Here is a 24,713-nt window from a genome sequence, read left to right on the forward strand (position 1 = left end):
TCAGCCCTTGGGTATTTTTTTCTCTCATTTGCTTTTATTTTGGAGCAATAAATAAAACGCACCATTTCTAAAAGCTGTGGCATCTGTGTCTCTGTGCTGCAAAAGGAAAGTGTATGTGTATGTGTATGTGACTGTCAAAATTTATTTTACCCAAGAATCTTCCATTTCTAAACTGAGCAAGTCTTTTGTAGCTTCTCTCTGTTGAACTGGAAAGTGCTTTGGATAGAGAGGTCAGGATGAAAAAAACTCTCAAATGGCGTATCCTGGTCCTGGCCCTATAATCAGATATTTTAATTTCACTTTCCTGCTAACTGCATAATACCTAATATACAGTAAAATCAAACAATAAAGCATTGTAAAACCACACCAAGTCAAAGACTGACAGCAGCAGCAGCAGCCAACCATAAACCAGTGAAACGGCTTTGGACTAATCAAGAAAGTGGCCTATCCTCAAGTGCCTTCTGAAATCTCACCTTAGCAGGACAATGGAAAACATGGAAAAGGGATCAATGAGCATCTTAATTTTTGGCTAGGTGTGTCCTCGCAGGAAAAGATGCTGACAAAAGTTGGTAATTCAACTAAGTATGCATGTCCATTAACTGTTCTCTATCTAGTTCCTACGATGTGTCCATCTTTGCAGGCTGAAGTGACTGTTCTTAGGACTTTGGGCTTATTCGTTGATTACAGAGGTCACCTGGAGAGGAGGTGGGGAGGGGCAGGGGATGGCAACCTTGCTATTTTATCATTGGGAAATAATTATAAGCAAATAAGCTAAACTGCAAGATTCCATCTTGCAACTAGGACAAATGCAGCTATTCACTATAGTGCAGCTGGAAACTGGCAGTGAAAAGAAAATGCAGAAGTTCATGTTAGCCTTGAGATCACACCCTTTTATCTGGAAAATCTGCTCTTATCACCTAGACACGTGGGAATGTATGGTAGTGAATTAAGTGGTGAAGAAACGTGCCTTCTGCAGACAGCCAGAGGAATTCCATTTTTTAGGCCACATTACATGGGAAATCTGATTAGATTGACCAACGTTTAAAATATGGGGTGTGTGTGTATGATCTAATCTGTATTGGGGCTGCAGGGAGAGTTGCCAAACTCCAGATGGGGCGAGGAAATCTCCCAGAATTACAACTGATCTCTAGACTACAGAGATGAATTCCCACTAGAGTAAAGGACTTCTTTGAAGGGTGCACTCTGGCATTATACCCGTTGAGGTTACTCCCCAAACCCTGCTTTTCCTAGACTCCACCTCCCAAACCTGGAATTTCACAACTCAGAATTGGTAATCTTAAATTTAACCCTCCTCCCTATTTAATCACAACCTGAAGCTGCCATTAACCACTATAAGCGGGAAATAAAGGTGTATACAGGGCTCATTTCGAGGGGGAACATGCAGGAACGCAGTTCCAGCAGTTCCCCAAAGAGGTCACATGTCAGGTGGCCCCGCCCACCTGACTCAGCCATTTTGGACCTGTTTCAGCCTGGATTGGGGCCAAAATGGCCCGGATCGGGCCTCTGTCAGGTGGTGGATCACTCTCCCACTCAGCAGCAGCCCAATCCTGACCATTTGGGGTCCTTTTCCAGCCTTTTTTAGCCCCTTTTTTGCCATTTTGGGCCCAATTTCGGCCCTGAATGGCCAGGATTGGGTCCAAAACAGCCAGGATAGGTGATGTCAGGGGGTGTGTCATATGCAAATCAGTTATGCTAATGACACACTTGGTGATGTCAAGGGCCGTGGCATATGCTAATAAGTTATGCTAATAAGTTGTGCTAATGAGTTCCTCCAGCTCTTTTTCTACAAAATGACCTCTGGGTGTAAATATATATATATACTTGTCTCTCGTACTACAGATATGAAAAAGCTGGGTGGGCATTTCTATTGGGGAAATGGTACAAAGGAAAGGGTTTAAAATGCCCCTCCTCCATCACTCTGGTTCTGATCCAAGGATATCACATACACTTGAAGCTCAACAGTTGCTTTTTGACAGGAGATCCAATAAAAGATCTCTCAAGTTTGGTCCTTTGTTTATACCAGACTTGTTTGAGGCATTTGAAAAAGAAGTGCTTGGAGTGAGTCAACAGCTTCCAAGGTTGAATTCTGGTGTCGAGTGACTTCTGTTCCTTGGGATAGCTTCAAATGCCAATGGTATTTTATGAGTATTCCTTTACCTTAAGACCCACCAGGACATCACTGATCAGCAAGCAAGCGTTCAAGTTTCCAGGGATTTCCCCCCCTCAAATTGGATGACAAAAAGGGTGAGTTTAAGTATCTGAAGGAGTAGATACAGGCTCACACCTGAGGATTGTTCAATACTGATCAAGTTCCTCCTGAAAGTTTTGCTTGGAAGCAAGAATCTGGAAAACCAGGGCCCTCATTCACATAGGTTCCGTTTTGCTCAAACCCTAATCAATGGTTAACTGGAATACAGGAGACCTTTGTATAGATAAGGCCCCAAGTTCAAAATTCAGCCCTTACCATTAAAATACTAATAGATGATGGGAAAGGAGATAGGTTGACCAATCAGTGTGGACAAAATTAAGCTAGCTGGACCAATGGTCTGACTTGGTATAAACCTTGCCACTGTTATACTGAATTTTAAGCCCACTTACCAAAGGACAAGTCCCAGGATTCTTTAGAAGAGTACATAAAATAGGTTAGGCCAACAGTACAGAAGAACAATTTTCAGCAAGCAGTTTGGCATGTCAGAAGGCTCCATTGAAGTCCTAGGTATTTAACAAATCTCTCTCTTCCCTCCCTGGGCTATTTACATTGCTAAGGGTGCAAACCTATGTGCACCAGTGGGATTTACTTCTGGGTGGGCATGCACAGGGGTGGCCTCTTTAAATACAACATATATCTCCTTTAAACAGACTTTTTTATACTATTACACTAGTAATAATGATAGCCTTATTGTCGGGAATCTGTTTACTCCAGCGCATCTGCCAACCTTTTGAATCCTTTCCCATGGCAGCATCTTGTAAATTATGTGGAAGCTTGGATATCTCCCACTTCTGCCGAGCAATTAACAGTAGCGTTTTGTATTCCTTTTTAGCAGAAGCTTAAGCCTGCAAAATATGGTAAAGCTTTCCCAGGAGGAGAACGGGAGGGGCTCAAGGGTTTGCCATGCTGAGTCATGTTTACTGTAATAACCTAAACACAAGCGCACTTTAATTTATTCTTTCTGGGCTATTTATGTTCGCTTATTTACGACTATTGATGGCATAACGTACAAATACCAGATGGCCATTATCACAGAACTTTTCACTGCATGGGATTCCTGTCCGAATCCTGAGATCTGAATATCACTAAGATGCAGCTGGAGCGGAGGAAGTCATCCCTTCACATAGTTATGAAAAAAATCCCATGTTTCGTTTCTTTCATAAAGTGTGTGCGTGGAGAAGACTGAGCAGATTGCTAAATATAAGGTCCAGCAACCTGCTTTTCAACAGTCTATCTCAGCCAGATGCTTCCAGGAACCGCACAAGCAACAAATTAAAGCAACACTCTTAAAAGAGTCTGATATTCAGAGGTACACTGCCTCTGAACATGGAGGTTCTGTTCACTTCTTGTGGCTTAAATAGGCCAAGCTTTCTCTCCAGAGGGGAAAAAATATCGATGGGAAGGAGTTTTAGAGAAGGGAGTTCTCTCTCTCATGCCTATACCGCAGGTTCCTCTTGTAAGCTGAATTCAATTTCAAAATGTGCTGAGAGTTGCCACCTCCAGGTTGGAACATTCCTGGAGATTTGGGGTGGGTGGGTGGAGCCTGGAGGGGGCGGGGTTTGGGGGTAGGGAGGGGCCTCAGCCGGGTATGATATAAAATCCACCCTCCAAAGCCGCCATTTTCTTTAGTGGAACTGTAGTCTGGAGAAAGTTTTAATTCTAGGAGCTTTCCAGGCCACCCCTCGAGATTGATGACTCTAATCTCTTCCCATCCCCTCCTCCCGCCTTGGCCCAGTCCTGCCTTCAGCCCTGGGCCTCCCGCACTTCTGAACTCGCAGCCCCAAACTTGTGCTAATTAACCCTCCAGGGACTGGAATCTTCGCAGCCTGCTTATGACTCACGACTGTTCCTCGCACCTTCCCAGCTCCAGCGTGAGAGTGGGGCGAAGACGGTGGGGGTGAGATTGTGACGCACGCTGGGGGGAGGAGAGGAGGAGACTCTCGCAGGGGCGCGAGCGGCCCCCAAACGGTGACCAGGAGCCCCCCAGTTGGTATCACTGCTCGCGAGTGTGAATAACAGCACCATAATGAATCATTACGGTAGGAGAAAATGACTTTTAAAAACGCCCTATGTAAAAAACACGGGGAAACCTTTGGTTCCTTCTCCCTCCCCTTAACTTTCTGAAGCCCTTTTGGGACAGTTTCATTAGGCAGATTTTTGCAGCAAGGTTGGTTTTTGCAGCAAGAGCTGCAAACCGTCCGATAGGACCTGGATATCTCCCAGAATTACCTCTGATCTCACCGAGATCACTTGCCCTGGAGTAAGTGGCTGCTTCGGAAGGTGGATTGTATGGCATGATTCCCTGCTGAGGTCCCTGCTCTCCCCTAATCCCGTCCTGCTCAGGATCCACCCCCCAATCTCCAGGAACTTCCCAACGCGGAGTTGGCAACCGCAGCACCACCAGGGCGGGTCGGGTCACCCTGCCTGCTTGCTTCAGGGGAATCTGCCCCGGAAGCGGAGGAGGGAGGGGGAAGCCCGTGGTTTTTCAGCCCTGCCCCCGCCGCCTCCTCTTTCACGAGCGCTGGCTTGTGTCACTGGCGCTGACGACAGCATCCGCCCCCGCATCCCGTCGCCATGGCAACCCTTTGTTACCTCCAACGCTCGAGTGGTCCAGCCAGGGAGGGGGCTGCCAGGGGTGGTATATAGCCAACGCTGGGGGGGAGCCGAAGAAGGAAACTCCAGATCTCCACCCAGGAGGAAGGAAGGCGGAGAGAAACGCTGGGGAGGAAGGCAAGAAGCAGGGCCAAGGCAGCAGAATATAGAAATCTATTATTATATATGCATAAATAAAAAGAGATCTATTTGAAAGGAGAGAAGGAAGGGACGAAGTAGGGCTTGCAGCATCCAAGCGGACACAGAGGGATTCAGATTCTCCTCTTCTCCCCGGGCCTAAGCCTCTTCCTTAAAGGCCTCTGGGGATATTTTGCTTTTAATAAGCAGGAACAGGAACTTGAGAGAACAGTTTTCACACCCTTCTTTGAAAGACTGCAAGAAACTGACTGGTAATTTATTTGTTTTTAAATGTTGGATTGTTTGCTACCCATGGGATAACTTGTTTTTTACAGTTGCTGTATTTACATCTCTGCATAATTCTTGAGGTGGGGCAGATTTCCGGCCTTGGAGAAAAGGGAGGGAAATTGATGTTTTTGGCAGTGGGAAGCTGGCAGTGGGTTTCGATTTCATAGCCCAAGAATATCGGAGGTCTTAATTGCTCGTGGGAATTGTGTCTTGAGGGGAAGTGCTGTTTAAGGGTGTGAAACCATTTGGGCAGCTTAGAAGGTGATAATGGGACCAGTGACTGTATGGGAGCAGAGGACGGTGTAAGACCACACCTTTTATTTCAAAATAATTAAACCCCTTTGAGTGCCACGCCCGTTATAGTTACTAAAGGTGGATCAGAGTTCTAACGCCACGAACAAAAATATGACTAAGGATAAATTCATCTATCTGGCTTTCTTTTGCTACCACGATTGTACAGGAAAACTGTCAAATGTCGAGAACAGTAATGAGCACATTTGTGGCAAGAATGATTTGAATTTGACTTTTTTAAAATGGGGTGGTTTACAGACAGAGGGCTTAGAAATAACATGAGGCATGAAGAAGCGGTTTGTCCATTCCTGAGTGGTGGGGCGAACACAGATTTGTTTCTAGACAAATTTGGAGTTCTATAGAAAAGGAACAGTTGCTCAGAAAACTGGAGTTAAAGGGAGAAATGGGCCTCTGTTTGGAAATGAGGTGAGGCTGTGTTTCCCACCGCAAGTCTGGAGTGTTGTCATTAACATTTGGAGGGAATGGTATGAATTTGACTAAATCTGTCAGGAAGATAGCAGAATATAGAAATCGATTTAGAATATAGAAAAAGATTTATATTCTTTTAACCAGCCTGCCCGTTTGGGTGGGCAGGCTGGTTAAACGAAATAAATAGGGTGCATGGAAATAAAGCACTTCTTTGAGATGCAGAGGTTGAGGGAGGCAGTAGCAGATTTTTTAAGTGACATACAAGTGAGGCTTGTAAGGGATAGGAATTCAGCACATGCCAGAAGCAAATATAAGACTAAAGAAGGTGAGAGAGAGAGATGTTGAGGAGAACAGATCACAGGATGAAGGGACAGAGTAGATAGAGGCAGAGGGGTTCAGGATTCCTAGAGAGGCAACCAGGCAAGACCTAACCAATTCCTGGAGTGAGAAGATAATACATCAACAGGAGGGGGCCATACCAGAGGGTGGGGCATAGAAGATTGGCAGGCTGAATGAGGGGAAAGGCTTTTGGGAAGCAGTGACAAGGCTTGCACTCAAGATAACCCTCTTTTATTTTGCCTTGATTGAGTCAACTCTTTATTCTTCATTTATTGGTACTTACATGTACTTGAAGTACCACCCTTGAGGATAGTAGTCAGTAGCACCTTTACGACCAACCAACTTTATTGTAGCACAGCTCTCTTCGTCAGATGCATCTGTCGAAAAGAGCTGTGGTTCTCGAAAGCTTATGCTACATTAAAGTTAGTTAGTCTTAAAGGTGCTACTGGACTCTTTACTATCTTGCAACTTTAGACTAACACGGCTAACTCCTCTGGATCCATACCCTTGAGGAGGGGCTGTGGCTCAGTGGTAGAACATCTGCTTAGCATGCAGAAAATGCCAGGTTCAATCTGCAGGATCAGTCCCCAGATCTCCACTCGAAACCCTGAACAATCTCTTCCAGTTAGAGTAAATGAATTATTTTGATGGATCAAAGGTCTAATTCACTATAAGGCAGCTTCATGTGTGTACAGTTACTGGACATGTGGTTAAAGGCGTTAAAAAGTAACTGATCTGTGTCAAGTGATCTCAGATGTGTGCCCCTACCCTTGACACAGCCACAGGAAAGGTGGTATGAGCTGGCAATTGAGTATGGAAACTGGTTAGAAGGAGAAACTTGGAGTGTCTGTTGGTTCAAGGTAAATTGGGATGGTGGGTTATAACTGCAGTGTGATATACCTGAGTGGGATTTTTGTAAAGAGGCCCTTTTAAGGAAATAAAAACATGCTCTTGAATGCCACCAGAGAACTAGCAAGGCTGAGCATGGCTCTCTGGGCTGTAGTATACCCCACTGAGCTTAACTGTATTGCAGTATAATGCCTACAGAATCTGTTAATTAAGCCTAGTGTAACTGTCTCTCCAGCTATCCTAGTTAGACCCCGTGTTTTCAGATACATGTTGGTAGCACACCGCAAATTCCAGGACAAACCGGTACATCCCAGTTTGGACAATACACTGTATTTACTGCGGCTGGGGTGTACTCTTTGAGCCTCAGTGGCATCTCTGTGTTCTGGAGTTCATTATAGAAGTGTGATAGTTGAACAGGAGGACATGATTTGGGGAGGAGAAGAGCACAAACTGTAGGGCATAATGAATATAGAAATTTGGGGGAGGGGCTGTACACATACAGGGGAAGGGAACCTCTGATGCAAAGCCAACTCCCTCCTTGTGCACCAATAACCAAAAAGCATGAATTACAAATTAGTATCAAAACCTCCCCTACCCATTTTGAGCTCGTTGTGAGGGCAGAGGGGTGGAGTACAGAGCGCAGGGAGCAGTAAAGAGCCCACTGTCCCTTTAAGAGGTTGTCCACTCCCTCCCCCATTCCTCCATTTTCCTATCTTCTCCATCATCCCATTTCTGCGCATCATTCCTGCAGCATCACAGTTTCTAGTTCCTTCCCTCCCCCTTCCCTGGGAAGCAGGAGTCTGCAGGCAGCTGAGAGCAGTGGCTAGGGGCCTTCAAGGAAATGACTGAGGTAGGATAATGGGAGATGTTGGCTTTTGCACATAGAACTTGCTGATGCGTATTCTCTTGCATTCATCTTTTTCTTCTTCATTTACTTGTCACTTAAACATTGCTGTGTCTTCTCATCTGTCTGTTCTCCTCTGCTTCCTCAAATTACTATTCCCCTCAATCATTATCAGATCTCTCCTGTTTGCTTCAATAACCTTTTCTAATTTCCATCCCTAGTTCACTTCCTATCTACCCAAATCCCGTTCTCTTACACAATCCTGCGCACAGCCTCATCCACCCTATTAAGATATTTTGACTTTGAGTTAGTGTTTGATGGGGGGATGTCTGAAAAGGGTCAGAATTGTGTGTGTGTGTGTGTGGGGGGGGGTGGCTTTTGATCTCTGGAGGGTGTTAGCAGTAACCGAGTATTAGCTGTTTTAGTAAGAGATTTAGGGAATGGGATGTGACCATTTAACTTTTAAAAGTGCACCAGTTTTTAAGAATTGCCTTTTTTCTCCACAGCTGTTATGTACGCTGAACCATCCACCATGAATTTCCGGAACCACGGCTTCTTCCGCCGTTCTCCACCCCCTTCAGTAACCAAACCGTCTCCTGCTGCTGGGAACACCTTGTCTGTCTTAGGAGGTATCGCCCAAATCTCCCCATGTCTCTACCTTTGCTCTGGCAATGCAGCATCCAATAGACATATGGTCTACTCGAGGGCAGTGACTTGTGTTGTGAATGCGACAATGGAAATCCCCAATGCCAACTGGCCAGATATTGACTACGTCAAGGTGCCTGTTCCTGATCTCCCTCATGCTCCCCTGTCCTTGTACTTTGATTCCGTGGCTGATAGGATACACCAAACAGGGAAGAAGAACGGAAGAACCCTTGTCCATTGTGTGGCAGGTGTAAGCAGGTCTGCCTCCCTCTGTATTGCATATTTAATGAAATACCACCGGTTGAGCCTCTTGGATGCTCATGAGTGGGTGAAGAGCAGAAGACCTGTTGTGAGACCCAACGTCGGCTTCTGGAGGCAACTCATTGAATATGAACGCAAGCTGTTTGGCAAGAACACTGTCAAGATGGTGCCTTCACCCATCGGGTTGGTCCCAGACATCTATGAAAAGGAGACCCGTGGGCTGGTCCCCTTGTGGAACTTAAGATAGATATTGAATAACTTTGGGAAGATGGTTGGGTGGTGGGTTGGCTGGATTTAGGATCAAAATATTCCACCATGGTAGAACCTTGGTACAACCTTCCAACATGGTGGACCTTGATAAGAAATTCTGTTATGGTAGTCTTTTTGTAAGACCTTGCAATATTAGATTATGAGAAAGTTGAGTTGCTTGGAACTTTCAGTGTGGTAGACTTTGATGTTTGGTTCCACCATGGCAGACATCACCAAGAACTTAATCTTACTTATTCTGAGAAGATAGTTAAGAACAAAAAGTATAAAGAGTAATGAGTTTTATCTAAAGCAAGGCCACCATAGTCTTAATAAATTACCTCTCCCCAGTTAGGAGTTAGAAAATTAATCTTTTTGTGATAGTGTCATAACTACTTTCCAGCAATGGATTTTTTAATTTTTAATGAACAAAATACATTTCTCTCCCTCAGGGAGTGAAATTTTAAACACCAGGGCGCTTAACATTACTCAAAATGTATAGTGTTCAAGGAGTGCTCCACCAATACTGGGCCAGAAGTCAAGAACCTAAAGATTACAGAACTTCCAGTGGATGAGAGAGGATTGAAAGAGGAGGAAAAACTTTAATATAAACACTGGTTTTCAATGAGCAGGCTGCAATCAGGCCCTTCAGTGACACAAATAAGTTTCAGTAGAGCATTATAAACCAGGGAGGAGAATCCAAAAGACTGAGGGAAAGGGAGGAAAAAATTTAACATTACTTCAGTATGGAGACATTTAAAACTGAGAAGGACAAATAGAGCAAAGAGGATATGGTTTAACTGGAAAAGGCCAGAGGTTTATAAACTCCCAACTTCTGGCACTAGGAATTAGTTTAATATTAAAAACCCATCCATCTCATCTCTGCTGCTCAAGACCAACAAGTTACAAAGGGCACTGTTGGCATGTGGGGTGGGAAGAGGAGTTTTCTAAACATCTCACAAAGAGGTATGTTTCCAAAGAGAAGCATCTACCACTGGAGACAGAAAGAATAAAAATCCATCCAAAAGACTAGTAGAGAAGCAACATTCTTGGCAGTGAATCTGATGCCTGAAGCAGTCTGTATGTTAAACAAGCTGTATGAGGGGCAAGCAAAACTTTAGCTCTTCCACTTGAAGGAAGGGGAGGATACTACAGATGTGGACATTTTCCACTAAAATACACTATTTCAAAATGGTGCTTACCAGGCTGCTACAAGAAGTTGAAACAGACAAATGCCTCAAGTGGAACATCTTTTTGAAGCCACAGGCTGTTTTCCTGCCTAAGTTTTTTTGGCCAGGTACAGACTCTGAAGTGATTCAAAGGGGTTGTTGAAAGGCTCAGACTCACAATTTAAATCCCCAATTAAGGGAGTTTCATATGAACTGACTGCGTTTTTTTATTGTGAAGGAAGTTGTATAGTGAAGTAATTGCATGTCAGATTCCTATGACAATATAAACAGCAGCAGTTTCAAATGAAATTGTCTTTGAAGAACTCAGCATGTTTTCTCCTCCCATTTTAAAAATGATTTCAGCCCCTTTCGGTTTTCTTACCAAACATACCAGTCAAGCCTTGCTAGAGTTCTGGCTAGTGAAATAAGCTGCTATACCAATGTGGTATCTGCACGCCCCCCCCCCCCCCAAGTTATTTCTAGGCCAAATGTTTGCAAATATAAAACTAAGCTGTCTGCGAATGTGTTGATCTTATATTTTGAGGGTGAATAACTCCCCATCTCACTCACACTGTTCTTTATGATTACATTGAAATGTCTTAATTACACCAGCCTGCAAAATGGCAGCTTGCAGACAATATTTGGCAAATTGGATGTCATAATTTTCAAAACGAAGACAATACTTGCACTTCCCTGCATCAAATATTATATTTTGCATTATACTTCAGAAAAAATATTATATGAGTGTTATTTAACAAAAACACTCCAAAATATTTACAGAAATCCATATTACTCTGTTATAGGCTATTATAGAGGCTTCCTGGGTCAAAATAACGAGCACCAGGTGAAAGCTGACCCAAGGAAGGAACGTAACTAAAATTAATAAAAGTTTTGAATAAAGCCCTCCAGCATATGTCCCTGTCTGACTATACCATGCTGAAACAAAATTAGTGGCGAGTTGGAAAATAAAGCTAATTAAAGATATCTGAGGATTGCTATACAGGGATTTATCAGCCCCCCCCCCCCCATACACACTTTCCAGAATCTACTCCACCTCACAACCCCACCATCTGCTTCAAACCTGTTTTTCAGCTCTTCAGGTGGTGCTGTTAGCAGAGGAAGGTTTAAGGGCTGAAAACTGGTGGGCTTTCTCCTCAAACAGAAGCAAATTCATCCTTCCATTTTAAGCACAGAACCCCTAAGTTAGAAGGCTCCTAACTCTCACAAAATTGTTGGCATCGAAACAGGTGGTTAACACATGACATAGACACAAATCTTTAGGCCAGCATGTAGCACTGGTTAATTTAAGGGTCATGTAGCCATACAGAACATTTTCCTCCCAGATATGGGTTTGGGCCCATGGGAAGAATTTCAGCTCTCATTAGAGGGCAGCTGGTTGAAAGGGGTCGGAATGCAGTGTGTCTGCTTTTCAAGTGAGAGAGAGAGATATAAGCCTCTGCTGTTCTGTATAATTTGTACATACTAGAGTATTAAAGGGGGTAAATCTCTATATTAATTAAAGGTAGGGTTTCTTAAGGTTTCAGTTCAATGACAAAAGATCTTAATAAATAAAAAAATTAAAATGGTTTTAATGCCTGGTTTTGTGAAATAATGCTTTTCAGATAAGACAAAAAAAAAGAGATGAGAGGCAGAGAAATGGAATCCTTGGCTAAAAGGGTTCTTGGGCAGCTATGCGGAAAAATAAATAATTCAAAAGCTTTGGTGGGCTCCTGCCAATCCTGGAAGCCTATACTGGGTTACATGGACCAGAAAGCCGCCTCCAGCCAAAGGCCGTTCCTTACCCTATGCCCCATACATTGCATTCTTGAGAAGTACCACAGGGTCCTTGTTTTGCAATTATGCCTCACCCACATGCCCAAACCTATGCTGTATTTAGATTCCAACATTTTAGTTTCCATAGCAGCTGGGAAAGTCTTGCCGAAGTATGTTGCAGTAACACAAGCAGAGTCCCAAGCGAGGACACAAGAGAAGGCCAGAATACAAGTGGAGGCCTTGAAGGGCCTCTTCACCCATGCCCTGTGGCATGATCTCACATTGGTGGAGAATGTGTGTGAAGAACATGCAGGCAGGACTTATTGCATGGTGCTGGCACCCAGCTGATGGGAAAGATCCAAACAGGATGTCAGTCACTCCAATTCCTCTGTAGTACAGGACAACACAACACAGAAATAACCCCCAGGCTATTGGCATACTGCACATGAAAGAAGCACGTATGCCCCAGAGGCTCTCTTCTCTGCACACTGGAGTGTTTGTTTCATGAGATCTAGAAACGTGCTCTTTTAAGCTAAACTGCAGAAAGTCTTCAGGAACCCAAGTTCCATGTGAAATACTGGATTATACTGAATCATGAGGGCTGCCCTTCAAAAGTCTAGAGATTAAAGTAGGTGGGCCTCAATAGAAGACTTAACAAATATAAAAAACTTTATTTTTAGTCATAAAAATCTCCACAACACTTACAACAATATGTGCTCCCCATTACAAAGGTACATATACGTCCTTCCATCTGAATATGTCCTTTTTCACACATCTTACCGGCCGCACAAAACTCTTGAAATGACAGCTTCTTCCTGGTGCCATTTCCCGTCATGACACCGGTTTGTGGCGCGATTCACGGGAGTCATGACAGGAAATCGTGCCAGGAAGATGCCATTGTTCTGAAAGTTTTGCGTGAGTCTGCACAGTTCGTAAGACGTGTGAAAACGGCCAATATTTGATTGAAGCAAAAGAAATTGGGGTGGGGGGGGTGGGGAGGGGAGGTCTGCCAGGTCCCAGAATATGGGTTGCCTCAGAGCAACACCAAGTGAACAAGCACCTTCCATGTTTGTACAAATCACATCTTGCAGTTACATCCAAATAGGCTAAGTTATCATTTGTGCTTCCCCTCCTGTCCCAGACGGCAAACTAGTTCCAGACTTTGGCTTGCAATCTTAGAAGAACACACTGTAAACTTTGCCAAGTAAATACAAACTATAGTTCATGCAAAGTAAACTTGATTCCAAGTGTACTGGAGAAAAGTAAGGGGAAAGGAGGGGCAGGCACAGCCATTTTCATGTGCCATCCTATGCCGTAACATTACATCTGACATGAAAATAACTCCCTTCCCCCTCACGCCTTTGAGCATTTATTAGGAATACAGCCAAAGACGACAAAACCAGAGAAACAATACAAATATTTAAAGAACTTCTGCACATGTGCACCCTTTCCTCTAGAATTTTTCATGTGAGGATGGATGCTTTTTGCTCAATCAGAGTTTCAGTGCAGGCATAGATTTAGGTGCTATGCATTTAGGGCATCACAAGGGACTGTTTGCCCCCCCTCTCCCCCAGCTCTTCTGACATCAGGTGTATTTTCAGAAGGGAAGAGTTCTCTATGCTCAACATAAACATTTGTGCTTTTGTCTTCCTGTTAAGGGAAATCAGCACTATAAGGTGGTTAGCTTCTCCTCACCACCATTTCAAGCAACCAGAGAGGGACTAAGAAGATCCAGAAGCATCTTGCTGGTCATCAGATGAAAATTCTTAGCTTAACTCTCCCTTCTCCTCAAAGTGAGGTTCATGGCCCATAACTGCCCGCTGCCCTCCCCTCCACCTCAGAGTCAATCACTTTCATCATCTGAACTGATGACCCCTCTAAGACGGGACCAATCTGTTGAAGGGCGGCGGATGGGTGACCCCTCTGGGGATCTGGTTGGCTCCTCTGGCTTGCTGTAGAGACTCCAGACATTACGGCGCTTTGGACGGCCTGTAGGGATGGAAGCAAGGTGAGAGGAAAGCTGTGTGAATGGACACAATAAGGTGATTTCCCCATGGAGACAGGCTTGTGTGGTATCTGTGTGGCTGATAAAAATTCAGATACAGGGCAAACATTACGAGGCTTCCACATGGCAGGTTTTCCTACCCTGGTCCCCTGGCCGCAGCTATCCTCACTGCCTCAAAAAAAAATCAGCAATTGACTATCATCATAACATTATGTCTAACAGTTTTAAATTCCCAGCTTTCATTTTTTAAAAGCCTCTTGCTGCTTTCATTGCCTTTCCCCTTATATCTCCGCAATGGAAGGAGCCATTCTCAAAAAATGGAAGCTGAAAATTCAGACAGCCTGTTACACCTATTATAATATGATATTGATACACAACTGCTGACTTTTTTAAAAAGCCCACCAGAGGTGGGGGAAGGAAATGGCCTCTGCAGGGATGGGGTCAGAGAACGGCTGCCATGCAAGCACAAAAATCCAAATTTTCCCACTCACATGGCAGCTATTCAGACTTTACTGTGATCTTTCCCAAAACTTCACAGTAAAGCGGATTTGGGAAAGACTGGAGAAAAGCAGGGGAAATCCTGGGAGGTGCACAAATAGTCCGTAACTATGCTTCCCGACAGCATTGAACCTGAGATAGAGAACCTGCATGGAAATGGTCTAGGTGCTTGAACATAACCCATTTATTTGGGCTCCATTCACAAGATCTGAAGTTCAATGGACCTTCAATACAAATCCACTCTTGGTCTTCTCCAATTTATTCTAAGCCACACCCACTCTCCTCCCTGCTGCCTTCCACTGCAGTTAGGGTAAAGGTAGTCCCCTGTGCAAGCACCGAGTCATTACTGACCGACAGGGGGACGTCACATCACAACGTTTTCTTGGCAGACTTTTGTTACGGGGTGGTTTGCCATTGCCTTCCCCAGTCATCTACACTTTACCCCCAGAAAACTGGGTACTCATTTTACCGACCTCGGAAGGATGGAAGGCTGACTCAACCTTGAGCCAGTTACCTGAACCTGGCTTCCGCCAGGATCGAACTCAGGTCGTGAACAGAGCTTGAGCTGCAGTACTGCCGCTTACCACTCTGCACCACAGGGCTCCACTGCAGTTACATCATTATTATTCTCTCCCATCCATACTCCACATTTCAAAAAGGCTTCAATCATTCTTTGCATACCCCACTTCTTTTGGGGCCTTCTTCAGCATGCAAAACCCCAAATCTGAGAAATATATCTTTTAGTATTTTCTTAATGATCAACACAAAAGGCTGAATGCATCCTTTGGACTTGAAAAGGAGATGTATGCTAGACACGACAGTAAAATGTGAGTGACCTTTTGTAAGATGGTTAGAAAATTTATGTATCCATAAGTAGACTTTGAGAAAGTATTGTCATGAAATATTTCTTTTAATTTCCACCCCCGCCCCCCAGAATGTCCTATTTCCCCTTTTCAGTCCATCAATAGCCCTGACCTGGATAGCCCAGATGAGCCTAATTTTGTCCAATCTCAGAAGATAAGCAGGGTTGGCCTTGGTTAGTAATTGGATGGGAGACCTCCAATGAATACCAGGGTTGCAGAGGCACGCAGTGGCAAATCACCTCTGATAATCTCTTGCCATGAAAGCCCCACCTGGGGTCGCCATAGGTCCACTATGACTTGAGGGCACTCTCTACCACCACACCCAAGAATAACTAGATTTTTCTGGGCTCCCCCCCACCCCGGCCCCCTGTGTCAGCCACACCCCTTCTCTTTGGCTCCTCCCCCCAAACACTATTACCTTCTGTAACGATAATGTTGCTGAGATCAAGCGAAGCCACCTCAGCAGCTTCTTCCAGCTTTTTCTTCAGGGCCTTGCACTTGGCCAGAGAGGGCGTCCCTGTGAAAAGTTGAGGGGAAATATGGACTGGAAGTGAGGCAAGGACTCCCCAAATGCTGAAGCCCAGAAATGGCCACAGAATCAAATAACCTGAGGAGTTAGCCGTGTTAGTCTGTAGTAGCAAAATCAAAAAGAGTCCAGTAGCACCTTTAAGACTACCAATTTTATTATAGCATAAGCTTTCGAGAATCAAGTTCTCTTCATCAGATGCCTGATCAAAACTGGGCCCAGTTTTGATCAGGCATCTGATAAAGAGAACTTGATTCTCGAAAGCTTATGCTATAATAAAATTGGTTAGAATCAAATAAGGTTGTGCTTCCCTTCCCCAAGAGAAACACTGTGCTTTTAATAGCTGCGTGACAAACAGATATTCAACAGGGGTAGCAAATGGGCAAGATCAGTAACTGTCCCCACACATGGCTTTCTCTGTTGTGGTCCCCACCTTGTGGAATACCTGGCTCGGGGAGGTGAGGAGGACTCCCACGCTTACATCATTCTGTAAACTATATAAAATGGAGTTGTTCAGAGGGCTTTTCTATAAAGGTAACAGGGGTATATTATAACATAACAGTTCAAGCAGGTGCTTTACAAAGGGACTGCAAACTATACATTGTGTATGGCATATACAGTCTATTTTTATCCTGCTGTCACTGCACTTTCCACTGATGTAATATCATTTTTCTGCATTATGTCTGCACTCTGTATCATGTCTAATATGCTAGGCCAGGGACCCCCCCCCCACACACACAATAAATACACCGGGAAAGAGAAGAATAGAACTCTGCTGTCAAAACAACGTTCTTTTAATCTTCGCAGCCAATCAGAAGCTGTGCTGGGCAGTCGCCCCATCTGGCCACACTCGCTTTCTAAAAACATTTGGTGGGCACCAGGACAGATGGTAGCACACCCCCCCCGTGCCCATGAGCACCACATAGTGGGGACCTCTGTGCTATGCTTATTCCAGTTTCTGTGATCCTAGACATAGGACATTGGTTACTAGAGGTCTTCTCATAGTGATTGTATTGACTTATACTATGTAATCTGCTCTGAGTCTCAGTGAGAAAGATGGACTATAAAGATAATAAACAAATAAATCACAGGGAAAGCTGCCTCTGAAAGGTTTCAGTTTTGTAGAAGGTGGGAAGAACAAAACAAGTACCAAGCACTTAAGGTTTTGGGAGAGGGGGAGCTTGAACACACATGCAAGGAACACCTGGTGAAATCTTTGAACAGAAAGTAAACAAAATTTTCTGCACTGCTGTTTGTCCCTCCCCATATAAAACCTCCTTGTATCGAGACATCTCATTGGTCCACCTAGCGTAGTATTGTCTGCTTTTATTGGAAAGGGCTCTTCAGGGCCTCTGGCAAAGGAAGATTGTTCCTAACTCCTGCTACCTGCGGAGATGCCAGTGATTGAACCCAGTTCCTTCTGCATGCCAACCACATATCCTACTCAGATGAATGCAGCAAAATAAGCAAAAATTGACTTGAATAATTCATATAGTTTGGCTGCAGAATTCATTTTTGGTGGTCAAAATATGGACTACCTTAACACAGAATTTTAGATTGGGGCGGGGGGCAAAGCATAAACACAGCACAGCCAACTGTGCCCCTATCCCCTTAGACAGGGAATGAGAAGAGATTGTGCTTGAGCGCATGCTGAATGTCCCAGATTCAGTTGCTGGCATCTCCAGTTTCAGGGATCTCACATAGAAGGTATTGGAAAAGACACTTCCCGGCCTGAGACTTAGGCGAGCTGCTGCCAGGCAGAGTAGATAACATAGAACTACTATGGACTCTTGGTCTGAGCCAGTAATAAGGCACCTTCATGTGGTTTTGGGACCTTTCTTTTAAGCACCTCCCTAGGAAAACACTTCCCTCCAGGCCACTGTTTGAGATTCTGTCCAGTTCACCCACCTTTCGCTTACCTTTTAGACCAATGTTTTCCAGTTCCCTCTTCAGGACCTCCAACTGAGCTTTGCGGGAACGGCAGCCCATCAGCAGTTTCTTGTAGTTCCTGCGCATGCCACATGCCCGGATGTAGCGCTTCAGACGTTGGATTGAGGGGTGATCCTCGCCCTTTGCAGAGTGATGCTCTTTGTTCTGCAACAATTGTGGATGGCAGATGATGAAAACCAGAGATCCTTTTCAACCCAGTAGATACCGAGGTGTCCATACTTATTGCTGGGATGTACCACATCTGACTGCAGATGGGATAATCCAATGTTTCAAACCTCTCCACTACCTAAAATACTTCCTATAATATAAAACTAACATGCCTGGGGGAAAAGAAACATACCTAGAACCTTCTCATTAGCATGCAAGTTGTGTTGTATACATACAGAATACTTCAGTGACGTGAAGAACATTTGAATATTTGGTTCTCCACCCTGAAAATGCATCATGTGGAGGAGGGTAGGGACTCATGGTAACGAAGAATGAACTCTGGATATTACCCAGCTCAAACCACCTTACCTTTCCTTGATGTTGCTGTTTGGATGATCTGGGACTGTCTTCCTCTCCTGAGCTACTGTGCTCGTCCTCCTTATCTGATTCCCTCCTTGATTCCTCCTTGCTGTTACTTCTGTTTTGGGGCTTCTGTGTTCCCTTTTCCTGCTGGCGTTTGTTTTTCACCTCTCTCAAAGATATACTACCAGAATCCTCAGAATCACTCGCCGATTCTAGTTCACTGACACTTTCTTGCTGGGATTTCTCTGCTCCTTCCTTTTTGGGTTCTTTCTCCTCCTGGCTAGATTCACTCCCAGACACCTCCTTCTTCACCTTTCTCTCTTTTAACAACCGTTTTTGTCCCTGATTCACACCTGCAGTTTCTTCAGAGCTGCTTTCTGAGTCATTGCTGCTAACAGTTATTTTCTGAGACTGCTTTTTCCCTTTTCCCCTCTGCTCTGCCTCGCTTAGGGACTCGTTTTCACTGCCACTGGAATTCAGTATTCCCTCCTTTTTTTGTTCGGAGCCCTTCCCTTCCTCTGTCTCGCTTCCAGATTCTTTTCTGCTCACAATTCTCTTGGGCTTGTGCCCTCCTTGCCGCTTCACTGGATTCTTGCATTTCTGATTTTCCTCCAGTTTCTTCTTGCTCGCCCCCCTCCCTTGTGCCTTCTTCATCCCTTGTTTTTTTACTTGCTTCTTAAACACCTCCTTTTTTTCCAAATCACTGCCTGGCTCCCCTTTCTCTCTGCTTGCCCTCTGGGTTTTGGTCACGTATGCATTTTTCATCACTGGGCCGTTGTCCTCAGGCTCATCCAAATCGCGCTCTGACTCTGCCACACTTGCAGCTTTCTTTTGGTGTTTATAACCGGCCACCTTCCTCTGTGTCTTCGGCTTCTCCCTTGAAGCATGAGATTTATCGGTGTGATCTTCTGCTCCGGAGTCTCCATGGTCAGAGGAGTCTGTGGATTTCCCAGTATGCTTTGGGCCACGAGAGACTTGGGCCTTCTTGGAATCAATCCCAGAATCCTCTTCGTCAGAACTAAATTCTAAAAGATAAAAATAAGCAACAAAAAGCAGGAAAGGCCTTGAGCAAGGCAAGAGCCAATACGCTAGCTCTGGAATTTCGTACCTCATCTGGTATTCAGTGGCAAATAAAAATTGTTGCAAATGGCTCCAGGCATGTAATACTGTGGCAAAGCACACCAGCTCCTGTGTGCACTCTCCACAGTGCTGGCCCCATAAAGCAGAACAGCTCTGTGAAAGCAGTGCATTTGGCTGATTTTCCTTTCTAATATCCTCTCCACTGCTGGTCCCAAACCAAGGAAGGCTGGCAAAAAGTCGACAGTGGCAGCCTAAGGGTGATATTATACCACTTTAGAATGCAGTGGGGGAAACGACATACTTGAATGCTTCCTCTGCATACAAACATCTTGCATGCAGAAAACTACCAGATCATGGAAAACGTGGAGCTATCTCCCTTGTTCCCTGACATATAAGCTTTCCATGGGCAGGGAGTTTTTGATGCAGGATTGCATTCAACGACAGTGCCATGCTCCCTGGAAGGGCAAAATCTGTCTGGACTTCTTTGAGATGTCCAGATTGGCCCTTTCCCTATAGTTTACATAGTTTAGGGCTACCTCTAACAGATTAATAAATCATTAGCTCTATTAATCTCCAAGCTTTGAACTCATTACCAATGAATTAAGCAAATTACACGTCAAAAGTAGAGAAAGCAGAGAAAGGACTTTTATGAGGATCCTTAAAAAAGGGCAGTAACTTCAAATTCAGCAAAAAAGGCTTCTGCTTATAGTTAGAAATTCAGCTTTCAGTTTTTGATTTTTCAACTAGTGATGAAATACAATTATAAACTCTATAATAAAGAGATTCCCTCTACTGTATTGTCGTCCGGACTACAGAATCCTCCCTAGACAGCTGTACCTCAACAATCCATCAACATTTTCTTCAAGTGAGGGGAAAAGAGTTTTCAAGTTTTGTTCCCCCACCAAATGTCGCAATCTTAAAACATATTAGAAACAAAACAGCATTATAAAAATGTGACAGATTTCAGTAGAACATTGCTGAATAAAGAACAGCAACCGAGACAAGCAATCTGTCTCTTCTTGTCGTATACAAATTATTCTCTCTCATACTAATCAAAAATCAAGATTGTCCACCTAGCATGATATGGCATACTCTGACCAGCAGAGGTTTTCTAAGGAGAGAACAGTCTTCCCCTGCTATTTGAAAGCCTTGAATTGGAGAAGCCAGGGATGGAACCTGGCAACTTCTGCATGCAAAATAGATGCTCTCTGCTGAGCCACAATCTCTCCCCTTCCTCAGTTAATTAAACTGACTGGCTGTGTTTTCAGGACAGACCAAAGCAAGTGCTCCTTTCCACAGTAAGGCCACCCTTCAGGAAATCTCACGTGCCATTTGCCAAGAACGGTGGAAACCAGCCCTCTCGCTCACTGGGTCAAGGAGCATTTACAGAGGAGAGAATGGGTTCACATTCAGAACCTTGCCACTTACCCAACACCTTCGCAGTTCGTTGCTTCTTCCGCTCATGTTTGCTTTCTACCTCATCTTCAGAGTTATCAGAGACACAAATGGGTCTCTTTCGCCTCCCAAAAGTGGCTAAGGGCACTGACTCTTCTTCACCAGAGTCATCAATCTGTGACCAGGAATGGAGTGGGAAAAGAAAGACTTAGATCATCTTCCCTTCCACAAATGGCACGGTTCTTTCTTCTCCACCTAAGCTGTTCCCTGAAATGAAGCATCACCGCCCCCCCCCCACTCCTCACATCACTACTTGTACCTGTAACAGGAGCAACTCCTTCTCTATCAGCCGTTTGAGTCGATCTTTCTCCTCTTTAGTCAAAACCTCTTTCCCAGTGTGGGCGAGATATTTTTTCCGCACAATGGCGTGAGTAAGGACGCTGTAAGGGGTCAGAAGTGGCAAGGCAGGCATTTATTAAATGTTCACATCTTACACCACCAAATTATATGTACCAAATGAATTTAGGAAGTTAAGCTACAGCTAGTGTAGTGTCATCTCAGGTGTGAGTCAAAGGGATTCCAGGATCTCTTCCTTAGCGTTCAGCATCTTTCTACCAGTAGTTTAGAAATCCTGCAGAGGCCGCCTTTTACAAGGCCTTGGAATCCAAGCCTTCTGATCTAAAAGCGCTTCCCTGCGCAAATCTCTGATATGAGGTGAAGTCTGGTTGGGTTTTTCTTCAGCATAAAGACCAAATCATTCTGCACACTTTTATTTTTGCTATCCATGTTCCACTGCAAATACATTAGGCAAGGTAGACTATACCACTGCATATAGTCCATACTATCTGTTGCTGTAAGGAGGTTTCTACTATGCAATTTTTTCATCATTTAATGTGTCTTGTTACTCCTTATGGTTTGCTTCACCTCTGTTTTCAGATCTCTGGTTGGCTGCAGACTTCTGTGAGGCAAATCCTATTGCCTTGTTTATTGGATACCCCACCCTATTGATTGTATTGGCTTATTCTGTGTAATCTGTGGATGATAAATAATGTAAATAAACTACTGCAGCGATACTGACTCTGCAGCTCACGGAGAGCCACATTCAAAATCACCATCAAGCAAAAAAGCTGCTTGACTCCTGCGTGCCCTGTACCACCCCAAACACATATCTACAAGAACATAAGATACAGCTATTAATATTAGCTATATAACTGTAACCTTTTATATTAACGAAGGTACCTCTGAACATATAGGGTTGTCTCACCCCACCAGCATGGAACCTTCCGTGTCTTGCTTCCCTCTCAGCCTTCTAGCTCTCTCAACATGAGGCACAGTAGCTCAGGTGAGAAACTGGGACTGCCAAAGTGCCCAGAGAAAGCAAGCAGCTGTGGAAAAAGGGGAATAAAGTCATCCCCACCCCACTTGCCACTTGCTCTTTTCCCAGGTGGCTGCCACATGCGCTGGATTTACTGTCTTCTCTGCAGCCAACTTGCTCTCCCCCCAACAGCTGATCAGGTGCTGGGATGAGAGCTTGGAGGCTACAGAGAAGGAGGGAGGAGCTGGAGAAGATCCCCATTGGTGTTTTTGACAACTCCGTTCCTTGTATCAGAGCCAATGCTTTTGCCTTAATCCACTCTAGGGCTTAGTGTGGTCAAGAACAAGGAGAAAGCAAGTTGTGGTCACTCACTGCAGTTCCACACACAAAGAACCTGAGACATTAAACTGCTCTCTTGTTTGACACTATGCTGCCTCCTTCTTCTGATAAACAGCATTAAGGACACAACCCCAGGCACAAGGTCCACAGCTCAGGACATCTTGCCACTCCCCTCACCCCCTCCATCATTTCAAGGTGGGAACCACCAAGGGGTGCCAAACTCCAGTGGGACATCATAATAACATTTGATTTATAAGCCACCTTTCAGGACATGCCCACTCAGAGCAGTTTACAAAGTGTTATTATTATTCTCACAACAATTGCCCTGTGAGGTAGGTGGGGCTGGGAGAGCTCCAAAGAGCTGGGACTGACTTGAAGTTGGCTTCAAGTGGAGGAGTGGGGAATCAAGCCTGGTTCTCCAGATTAGAGTCCTGCTGCTCCTAACCACTACACCAAACTGGCTCTCATGGATCTCTCAGGATTACAAATGATTTCCAGGATATAGATCAATTATCCTGGGGAAAAATAGCTGCTTTGGTGGGCGGACTCTATGGGATTATATCCCACCGGCGATCCTGCCCCTCCCCAACCCCCTCTCCCCCAAATCCCCAGGCATTTCCTAACCGAAAGCTGGCGACCCTAAAGCACCTTCCAGCCACAACCACATAGCTCTGCCCACTTTCCTGGAATATGGGGCAGGTGCCAGGCTGGGGAATGAACAGTGTTCAGAAGAGCTACAGGAGGCAAGTCAAAGAGCCACGTGCAGCTTCCCCACACACTGAGCATCACTGCCATGGAGCGCCGCCAGCAATCTCCAATTAAGGCCCACAGAGAACCCGAGTCCTTGATTCACAGCGCCTCTCGTTCCCACCCACCCACCCACCCAGCGGAGGGTTGCCAGCTCCAGGCTGGGAAATTCCTGGAGATCTGGATGGTGGCGCCTGGAGAGAGTGGGGTTTGAGGAGTGGATGGAGCTTCAGGGAAACTGATCTCTATGGCTTGGAGATCACTAGTAATTCCGGTAGATCTTCAGCCACCTCCTGGAGGCTGGCAACCCTACCATCAGGGGGAATCCAGGTGTCAGGGACTTCTACCTGAGGTCAGGGCTCCCTTGGAAAAGACCCCTGACGAAGCTTTCCATGCTCTGCTCCGCCACTGCCATCCCTTCCCGCCAACGGAGTCCTCCAACCTAACAGGATGCTTCTCTCCTCAAGGACTACTAGGAAATGTAGTCCGAAACTGGCCGCAAGAGCAGAAAGCGCACTGGACGATGGGAAGTGTAGTTCCGCTTCGAGTGGGCGGATCCGTCACGCGGATTTAAGAGTGATTGCGCAGTTGCAGACGGTGGTTTTCGGAAAGGTGCCAATGGGAAGGAAGCTAGAGAGCCGCCTTGAACCCTGGGAAATGTAGTCTTTTTTTTTTTGCTAAGGAGGCTCCTTAGGGAACTAAATCAAAAAGAGTCCAGTAGCACCTTTAAGACTAACCAATTTTATTGTAGAATAAGCTTTCGAGAATCAAGTTCTCTTCGTCAGATGCCTGGGCTGGTTGACTAGTATGACATATAGTTGTCATGCTGCAGGTGGAGGCTAGCGATCTCCTGGAATTACAACTGATTTCCGGGCGAAAGATATTCGTTCCCCTGGAGGAAATGGCTGCTTTAGTGGGTGCATTCTATGGCATTTTTGACCAGTTTCTGTACCATGCATCTGACGAAGAGAACTTGATTCTCGAAAGCTTATGCTACAATAAAATTGGTTAGTCTTAAAGGTGCTACTGGACTCTTTTTGATATGGCATTATGTCCCACGGAGGTCCCTTCCCTCTCTCAAACCTCGCCCGCCTCAGGCTCTACCCCCCAAATCGCCAGGATTTAAGAGTTCTGCAGACACAGGTTTAGCATCATGCTCGCAGTCAGAAACGTCAATTAAAAAAATGGTTGAATATGCATTCTGAAGAACAGTTCTTTGTAATACAAAAATTTACATCCTGCATTGTGACTATGCCCAAATCATCAGCAGCAACGTTTCGTTTTGCACAAGCAGAACGAGCTGTTTCAGAGGTTGCACAACGTTGTTAATACCGCTTTGCAATGATTGACATCCGCAGAGAACTACAGCTCCCCTCCAGTTGCATGCCGGG

General features: G+C 44.9%; 2 protein-coding genes across 3 annotated transcripts; one reads left to right on the plus strand and one right to left on the minus strand.

Annotated features, from left to right (window-relative positions):
* Positions 1 to 3,880: 3,880 nt before the first annotated feature.
* Positions 3,881 to 11,908, plus strand: LOC129340676 (dual specificity protein phosphatase 14-like). Of its 2 annotated transcripts, none has more exons than XM_054995606.1 (2): positions 3,881 to 4,269; positions 8,507 to 11,908. In XM_054995606.1, the coding sequence occupies exons 1-2, from the start codon at positions 4,257 to 4,259 to the stop codon at positions 9,151 to 9,153; spliced, it is 660 nt and encodes a 219-aa protein (XP_054851581.1). In that variant the 5' UTR covers positions 3,881 to 4,256; the 3' UTR covers positions 9,154 to 11,908. The 2 variants fall into 2 exon arrangements, with proteins under 2 accessions (XP_054851581.1, XP_054851582.1); XM_054995607.1 differs by lacking the exon at positions 3,881 to 4,269 and adding an exon at positions 4,746 to 5,232.
* An 837-nt stretch (positions 11,909 to 12,745) lies between these two features.
* Positions 12,746 to 23,776, minus strand: HIRIP3 (HIRA interacting protein 3). Its single transcript, XM_054992313.1, has 7 exons — positions 23,670 to 23,776; positions 21,241 to 21,361; positions 20,955 to 21,096; positions 18,453 to 19,471; positions 17,906 to 18,080; positions 15,879 to 15,977; positions 12,746 to 14,083 (listed from the first exon to the last, which is right to left on the minus strand). The coding sequence occupies exons 1-7, from the start codon at positions 23,735 to 23,737 to the stop codon at positions 13,938 to 13,940; spliced, it is 1,770 nt and encodes a 589-aa protein (XP_054848288.1). The 5' UTR covers positions 23,738 to 23,776; the 3' UTR covers positions 12,746 to 13,937.
* Positions 23,777 to 24,713: the final 937 nt, after the last annotated feature.

The sequence above is a fragment of the Eublepharis macularius genome, chromosome 12 (assembly GCF_028583425.1).
Source record: "Eublepharis macularius isolate TG4126 chromosome 12, MPM_Emac_v1.0, whole genome shotgun sequence".
Classification (NCBI taxonomy): domain Eukaryota; kingdom Metazoa; phylum Chordata; class Lepidosauria; order Squamata; family Eublepharidae; genus Eublepharis; species Eublepharis macularius.

Bases quoted from the DNA above. Each gene is read 5' to 3' on its own strand.
- HIRIP3 (XM_054992313.1), bottom strand. From the start codon at position 23,737: ATGGCAGTGGCGGAGCAGAGCATGGAAAGCTTCGTCAGGGGTCTTTTC. The intron at 21,097-21,240 runs GTACAAGTAGTG...TCCTGGTCACAG, and splicing joins AGGAGTTGCTCCTGTTACAG to ATTGATGACTCTGGTGAAGA. The intron at 18,081-18,452 runs GTAAGGTGGTTT...CAATTGTTGCAG, and splicing joins AACAGCAACATCAAGGAAAG to AACAAAGAGCATCACTCTGC.